Raw genomic sequence first — 7,911 nt, 5'->3', positions numbered from 1 at the left:
GGTGGCTGCGGGGCTGGGGGGCCTGGGGGTGGACGGGCCCTGTGGCTGCAGGGCTGGGGGAGCTGAGGGTGGACGGGCTGGTGGCTGCGGGGCTGGGGGGCCTGGGGGTGGACGGGCTGGTGGCTGCGGGGCTGGGGGAGCTGGGGGGTGGACGGGCCCGGTGGCTGCGGGGCTGGGGGAGCTGAGGGTGGACGGGCTGGTGGCTGCGGGGCTGGGGGCTGGGTGTGGACGGTCCCCGTGGCTGTGTGGCTGCGGGGCTGGGCGTGGACGGTCCCCGTGGCTGTGGGGCTGCACAGCAGACAGGAGTCAGGAGCCGCCAGCGCATGTGCCCTCAGAGCTCAGGTTTCCTTGTGTCAACATGGGGGTAATACCCCCACCTTTAGGGCTCATGAGATCACGATGCAGGCAAACTGCAGGAGGTCCGGCGCCTGCCCGGCACCTCGAGGGGCCTGCGGAAGTAAAACCCGGGGGAGAAGGACCCCCCACCGCGCCGCACTCACGTCGTTGAAGTGCTTCGTGGTTTTCATGATGTAAGGGGTCCTCTCATTCTTCTCCAGCTTCATCCAGCCTTGTCCGAAGAACTCCCTGCGGGAAGGAAGGGCCCCGGGCGCATGAGGTTTGCATGGATGACGGCGTGGCTTTCTCTGCCTTCGGAGGCTCTGATTTCTCGGAGAGTAACTTTCTGCAGAGCCCCGGAGGGGACAGGGTCCTGGGCTCGTGCAGCCTCAGTTCCCTTGTCTGTGAAATGGGAGCAATGACCACCTTCCTTATGGGGCTGCCACAGGCCAACACGAGGGGCGGTGTGAGAGTGAGGGTACCATCATGGCAGAGTCTGCCCGGGGCCCTGCTTGTGACGGAGAACTCCCTGGGCAGGAGCCGTCTGCAGAACAGGGACAGAGGCCAACACAGGCTGAGGGGAAGGACACAGGGGCCGGCCCACCACGCCGGCTGTGTGTTCTGGTGACAGCGACCCCCGGGGCCCACCACAGAGGGCCCGAGGCTCCCAGGGGAAGCTGTGGGCGTGGCAGTGACGAGGAGGGACCCGGCGGGGCGCCACGGGCAGGGAGGGGGCGAGCTGCATTTGAGAACGCTGCTCCTCCTCCCACAGGGAGCCTGCCAGGAGTGACTCCTGCTTCGCATGCGGGGGAAGAGGCGGGTTTCCACCCTCCATGGCCGCGAGCGAGGGCCTTCGGCAGTTTTGGGGGGCCGCCTCTCTGGGAGGCCGGGACCAGATGTCACAGACCCGGACACGCCAATCCCCGGAAGCTGTTCTCAGACACTTGTCAGCAACTCACAGTAAACCGAGTTGCAAGGAGGTTTGCCTCTGCTTCAAACATAGACGTAAAAACCACAAACGACCCCATGGCTTTACACGCCACTGGGGAACGCCGTGCACCTCCTAACGCCACGTTTGCCACGTATGGTCGGCAGAAGGAAGGGGAACTCGCGTTTACCTAACCCTGTGGCTACCGCGAGCACCTGGGCCACAGCAGGTGCACCAGGCCCCGGGGCTGCTTCGAAAGCCAGGGCTGCCCCCACGCTCTGGTGCATGCGTGCGCACACCACTCCCTTTCTAGACCTGCAGCGTAGGGGTGCTGAGTTGGAGATGCTTCTGGGAAAGCATACGCGTGTGTGTGTGTGTGCACGTGTGCAGCTCACAGTAAGGTGGGGCCTTGGGGCTGGGAAAGAGGACCCTCCCTCGGGCCCGCGGACACACGCATTTACGCATTTCTGTTCCACTGCGGGGAATTCACATGGCTCTGGGAGCTTCCTGTGTGGGTTCCCGGGGTGCAGCCAAAGCTGCCTCCTGGGGAGGAGGAGGGCCGCCCACACCCACTCACTCGTAAGGGATCTTCTTGAAGACGAGGTGGTCCAGCAGGGTCAGCTGCTCCGCGATCTCCAGGGCCGAGTGGTTTTCAAAGGGCTCTGCCTTCACGCCTTCGGCCTGAGGGGAGCAAGTCCTGAGTCAGGCCCCCCTGGCTTTCTGGCCGCTTCCCAGCCATGGCCGAGATTCTGGTGAGTGGGTGGCTGGCGTGGGCAGGGAGGGAGAGGAGAAGAGGTGCAGGCAGCTGGTCCCTCGCGGTGCCCTGTGCTCCTGAGTCACTGACTCCTCGGCTGGGGCGCCGCCTGCCCCGGAACATGAATGAGACAGCCGTCGCTTCCTGGGGATCACGGCCGGGGCACCGGCTGGGCCTGGAGCCCCGGCCAGGACCCCCAGCAACCTGTCCCCCGCCTCAGGTTCTGTCGGGACTCCCAGGTGCCTCTGTAACGTTTCCCCCTTTAAAACTCACTAGCTGGTGGGGACTCACAGGTGTGACCACCTCCCGGGCTGTCCTGTCCTGCCCAGAAGATGGCTGTCTGGACTTCCTCTTGGGGTTCCCACATTTCTGCAGGCTGCCGTGGACCCTACCCTTACAGTGCCCCCACCCGGGCCCCTGACCAGGGGCGAATCCTCGGCAAACACCAGCCAGGGGCCCAAGGTCCCCGCGGCAGGGATTTGGTAAGAGGTGGACACGAGGAGGCCACATGGACAGTCTGCTGGCTCCGGGAGCGGCCTGTGTCCCCTGACGAGGATCACCCCGACCTCCAACTGGGCCGCATGGCACCGCGGGGCCAGCTACCCTCCCCGAAGCCCCAGGGCTGGGCTGAGCCCCCCAGAGCTGCACTCGAGGGCATGGGGTCGGCCCCGTACCAGGGGGCAAACCATCCCCGCTGGACGGCCTGCCCACCTCCCTCCTTCCCCCTCCCTGTGCAGAGTCACTGGGGGCCACACCGCCAGGGCCTTGAGACAGTGGGACAGAAGGACCAGAGACACAGGACCGGGCAGAGACCGGACGCAGGGAGGTGGAGGAAGGAATTCCCACTCCAGCCTGTGGGTGCGCGTGCGCGTGTGTGTGTGCCCGGCTGCTGGGGTATCCGTGTGTCCGCTGGCACAGTCACCCCGGGCCAGAAGCCTGGGTGCAGGGTGTGGGCATGTGAAGCCAGAGGGTGACAAGTTCTCAGGAAGGCAGTGGGGACAGCAGTCGCAGGTGCCACCCAGGACGCTGTGGTTTGGGGTACAGACCACTCCCCAGGGTCCAGGATGGCGGGCCCGGTGGGGCTGGGGACCCGAGGAGGCCTCAGCTGGGGAGAGGCCTGTGGGGTTGCCCAGGGGCAGAGACTCGGCCAGAGGTCTGCTCAGCACCAGGACCCTGCTCCTTGCTGGTCACCTAGGCAACAAGGGGACCCCGAACCAGAGCTCAGACCCCCACCTCCCTCCGCCTGTCACAGGGCCTGTCACAGTCTCACTGCAGAGGTCCTTGGGCTCTCTGGTGAGGCCGCGTCCCCACGGGCTGTCGGGGCACTGGGCAGGGCGGGGCTGGGGGGCCGCAGGCTGCTTGCCAGGGAGCGAGGGCTCTCCTGCTCCGGAGGGCAAACATTCCGGTCTGGTGGGAAACCGGAGGAGCAGGGCCCGCCCCTGCAGAGAGGCGCCGGGGAGGAGCCGGGCCGGGCCAGTCTGGTGCCAGTGCATCAACAACTCCCCTGCCCGGGGGGCAGCAGCCAGCTCTCCGCGGGCGAGGTGTGGGCCCCAGGCAGGCCGGCGCTCCGCTGTGGGTGGCCTCACCCATGCCCGGGGTCAGGGTCAGGAGGGAGGGAGGGGAGCAGTGGGCCTAGGGCCCCGAGTCCTAGGTCCTCACACTATGGAAAGGACAGGAGGCCGGTTTGGGAGGTGAGGCAGCACGGGCCTGCCATCTTCACCAGTGGGGAGGTCAAAACCAGTCTGCCCTGAGCTTCCTTGGCCGCCATGGTGGCAGGGGCCCGAGACTCTGGGGTGGCTGCTGGGGGCACGCTGGAGGCACATGGGCACATCCCTGAGCCAGAGAAGGCAGTGGGCCCGGCCCAACTCTGGGAGCACACGAGAGCATCATTCCCTTCCACCGCGTGGAATGCTGTCAGCCTGGTTCCTTGTGGGAAGCTCCCCCCTACCCCCCCGCAGGCCGAGCTGCCCCGGGCCCCTTGGGGTGAGGCGGTGAGGGGTGCGAGCCAGCTCCCACCGGGGAGCCCCCACGGAGCGGACACCGTGACCTTGGGTGGGGCCCGTCACATCGCATCGTGAACTCGCTGCCGTCGATGGGAGCACCTTGCGTTTCTGCTGCCCGAGCCATCCGTCTGCATGCTCCGTGACACCCACCCTGGGGACCTGCACGGGACGGGTCTGGGTACCGTCCGGGGGCCTGACTCACCATCTGTGTGATCTCCTCCAGCGTGACCTGGTTGTCACCCGGGTCCTCCTGGGTCAGAGTCCTGGGGATGAGTCGGCATGTGAGCCCTGTGCGGCCTGCAGACCCCCGCCCCGGGGTGCCCCGCCCCATCCCCACGGGTGGGCGCCCCTGGGTTCCCCGCCGCCCGCTCTGCCTCTGCTCTGCGCCTTCCTGTGCCACGAGCCCACTGCCCGTTTCCTGACCCTCCCGGGCTCCGCCAGCCCCAGGCCCCTGTGCCCTCAGCCCCGGTGTCCTGGGGTCGGGAAGGCTGTGGGCTGTCCCTGGCCAGGAGCCCGAGGGCAGACTGGTGTCCGGTGTGTCCACCCCGAAGCTCTGGCCCCAGCACAGGGTGGGCCTGCAGCCACATGGAATGACAGGATGGACTAGAAGGAGCTCCAGGCCCCGAGGACAGAGCGGGCAGGAGCCCTCCAGATGAAGGGACAGAGGAGGGGGAGGCCCAGAGGTGGCCGGGGAGTGAGGGGTGGGCATCGGGTCGTGGTGGGGAGTTGGGCCAAAGTGCTTTGTTGCCGCCGTGACAGCACTGTGACTGCCGGGGGCCTGCGGGCTGTGGGCAGACAGACTCGGGCCAGCTGGCCGTCCGCCCCACAGAAGGCCTGATGTAAGCTCACAACCAGGAGACGGCCGTGCAGAGCACGTGTGGCCTGCGGTGCCCCAGCGGCCGTGGCGCGAGTGCCATTCCCGGCAGGCCGCCCCCGCCAGCCTGCTCCTCACGCTGCACCTGAGGTGGCGTCCGGGCAAGCTCCCGAGCTGGGGGGGCTCCGGTCAGCGGACCTGGGGGGCCCAGCGCACTTCTGCGCGGGAGAGAGACCGGGAACCTGGGGGTCGGCTGTGCGGGTGTGGGTGTGGGAGCGGGTGCGGGTGCAGGAGGTGCTGAGGACGAGGGACGCCTGAAAGACACCGTGGGTCCTTGAAACCCAGGGAATGATGCCAAGGCCCCGGGCAAGCAAAGTGGATGATCTGGGAGGAGGAAGGCTCGAGACTCCGGCCTCGCGCAGGAGGAAGTAGCTGAAAGTCTGGGTCAGAGACCGTGGCCTTGGGCAGAGAGGGCAAGAAGTGGGGAGGAAGCGCCTGACCCTGAGCCCTGAGCCCTGGCACCAGGGCAGGGCTGGGGGCAAACCAGGTCAGCCAGAGGACAGCGGCGGGACACCTTCCGATGATCTGCAGAAGTGACGGTGTGACCTCATCCCTGCCTCACTGCAGCCCTTGGGGTGCCTACTGCTCACCCATTTTATAGGTGAAGGAAATGAGGCCGAGGGAGGGGGCCTGCTCCAGGCCACACGGCGAGTCACCGGCTAAGCCAGCTCAGACAGGGCTGCCTGACCCCTGACTCTCCACTAGGAGAGGCCGGGGACAAAATTCTGTTTGACCTTGACTAAGACCTAACTGCTCTGTGCCGCCAGGGGCTGCCATAAAAGGGAGCTCGGACCAGATGGGACTTTGCAGGTGGATATGGAGGGGGCCTGGCTCTTGCCCCAAGGGGATCAGGGTCTGGCGGGAGAGGGGGGCAAGGACACATGGACCCTCTGCTCTGGGGCCTGAGTGCAGAAGCGGGGTGCATGGTCCCCCAGCACCCCGGGGCTCCTTCCCCACACACCCGCCCAAGGCCATCACACCGGTGAACGGCCTGCCCCTCCGGCCAGCCCCCCACTCCTGGCCGGCCGCGTGCAGGCCGTGCTGGCCCAGGGCTGCGGCCACCCTACCTGATGATGTTGGCCGCGGCCTTCCTCTCCTGGGTCAGGAGCTCGGGGTCATGCATGACTTCCTCCAGGAAGCTGATCACCTTGCCTCTCAGCTCCTCGTTGGTCTCAAAGTCCTGTGGGGAGAGACGTGGCCACGGTGCTGGCCCCTGCGCTCCGGCTGCCCTGCAGTGGCCCCTGACCAGCCGAGCTGTTTCTGCCTCATCTGCACCCGGGGCCAGGGCCCACTTGGGACCCCTGCTGCAGACAGTGAGGTGGGGGAGCCCCAGGCCCCGCCCCCTGGTGTCCTTGCGGCCCGCCCCCACGGCGGCCCCCCACCTGAGAGTGCTTGGAGACCCAGTGGCGCAGCACGTTCAGGACGCGGTTGGTGGCCGCTCTGCGGATCACAAACTCCTTGTCTCCGTTCCGCTGGTCAGGGGGAAACCCTGGTGGTGGGCGTGGCAGAGGGGCAGAGGGGACGTGAGGACAATGCCCCAGCTCGGCTCTCGTCTGGGTTCAAGCGCCATGTGTGGGAAAGCCAGGCTGCTCCCGTGGCTGGTGGGTGGACGGCGCGGGGCGGGGGCAGGAAGGCACTGAACAAGCCGGCGGGGTCTGTGGCCGGCGAGACTGGAGCCCACGGTGTCTCAGCGGACACAGCGCATGCGCCCACCTCTGCCCGGGCTGCGGGGAGCTCCGACCTCTGGGCCCCACTCCATCTCTGCCTCAGGTGCCGTGCAGGTGGGGGCGGGTTCCCACGGGCAGTGAGTGTTCTGGGTCCAAGTCTGCCAGGGCGCAGGGGCGGATGGGCAGAGCCGGGGCCCTCCAGGCCGGAGGGTCGGCACGGGCCAAGGCCCGGGGGCAGCGAGCCGCATGTACGGGAGGGGGGACGGTTCCGGCCTGCAGCTGGGCTGCCCTCAGCGGCCTCCACGCACCTGCGCTGGCCAGGGACATCCTGCGGTACTTGTCCTTGCTCGGGGTGCCCTCGTTGGCTCCCGCCGTTGCTATGGCAAAGGCCGAGGCCGCCGACAGGGCGCTGCGGCTGCCGTCCAGGTCCCGACATGAGGTCATGACGACCCCGTTGTTATAGGAGAAGAGGGGGAACTCTGCGGAGGGAAGGAGGCCGGTGCTCAGCCTTCGCCGGTCCAGCCCTGGGCCGTTAGGAAACCAGGGGCCCAGCTGGAGCCGCCTCGGGACGGGCGGGCCGCCTTCATGGCCCCAGAGCAGGCGCCGGTGGGGGTCCAGCTGCTGGCGTCCCCAGAGGAGGGCTGGTTCTGGGTGGGAAGGGCCCTGCCAGCTGCCCGGCCCACCTCTCCGCTGCTCCGTCACCTCCCAGGCTCAGCGGGGCCCAGGCTGTTGGAGGACCGCGTCGTGAACATTCTCCCTTCTCGGGCTATTTGGGATGAACACATCCCCTGTCCAAAGTCTGACATCAGTAAGTCACACTGACGGGCTCGTGGGTCGGGTCGAGCAAGCCCCGTGCTCTGAGTCCTCCCCGGTCTGCCAGTTGTGTGGCCTCAGGTGAATTGCCTAACCTCTCTGAGCCTCAGAGACTCCATCGTGAGGGCAGAATCGGACTCTGGGAACTGGCTCCGTCTTCCGCGTCTCTGGACGCACTCTGTCCTCGGGACAAAGCACAGGCCTCATGCCGTAAGGAGCAGGTGCTTTATTCTAAACACTCGGGGCTTATTTCTGAAATCGGGGCTCTGGTGAGTGTGCAGGGGCCGCCAGGGCTCACCGGGAGACCTGGTGTTGGGGCTCAAGCTCACCTCGGAGGCGGGCTTCAGGCGGGGGTCAGCGAGGCGGGAGCTCCGGCCCCCCACCTCTCGTGTCCAGGGGCCGCCACGTGGGCAGCACCTTGTGGGGACCTGAGACCCTCGAGATCGTGGGTCTGGGGCTCGGCCGGGGCGGTCAGACCCGCAGGGACTCTGCTCGCTCGTCTGGTAACTGGGCACGACCTCGTGGCACAGGCTGGC

General features: G+C 67.4%; 1 protein-coding gene across 1 annotated transcript in view; it reads right to left on the bottom strand.

Moving 5' to 3' along the window:
- The window catches only part of RASGRF1 (Ras protein specific guanine nucleotide releasing factor 1), a 77,607-nt gene that overhangs the window by 9,973 nt on the left and 59,723 nt on the right, over positions 1–7,911 (bottom strand). The window contains exons 15-21 of the mRNA XM_029952322.1: positions 7,674–7,906; positions 6,871–7,209; positions 6,278–6,384; positions 5,963–6,075; positions 4,224–4,284; positions 1,842–1,945; positions 501–585 (exon numbers count right to left, since the gene is read on the bottom strand). Coding sequence (XP_029808182.1) covers positions 501–585; positions 1,842–1,945; positions 4,224–4,284; positions 5,963–6,075; positions 6,278–6,384; positions 6,871–7,209; positions 7,674–7,906 — 1,042 coding nt within the window. The remainder of the gene's footprint in view (positions 1–500; positions 586–1,841; positions 1,946–4,223; positions 4,285–5,962; positions 6,076–6,277; positions 6,385–6,870; positions 7,210–7,673; positions 7,907–7,911) is intronic.

Source organism: Suricata suricatta, chromosome 9, assembly GCF_006229205.1.
Source record: "Suricata suricatta isolate VVHF042 chromosome 9, meerkat_22Aug2017_6uvM2_HiC, whole genome shotgun sequence".
Classification (NCBI taxonomy): Eukaryota; Metazoa; Chordata; class Mammalia; order Carnivora; family Herpestidae; genus Suricata; species Suricata suricatta.
The sequence above is the reverse complement of the archived record's forward strand: the minus strand, read 5'-3'. Positions and strand labels throughout refer to the sequence as shown.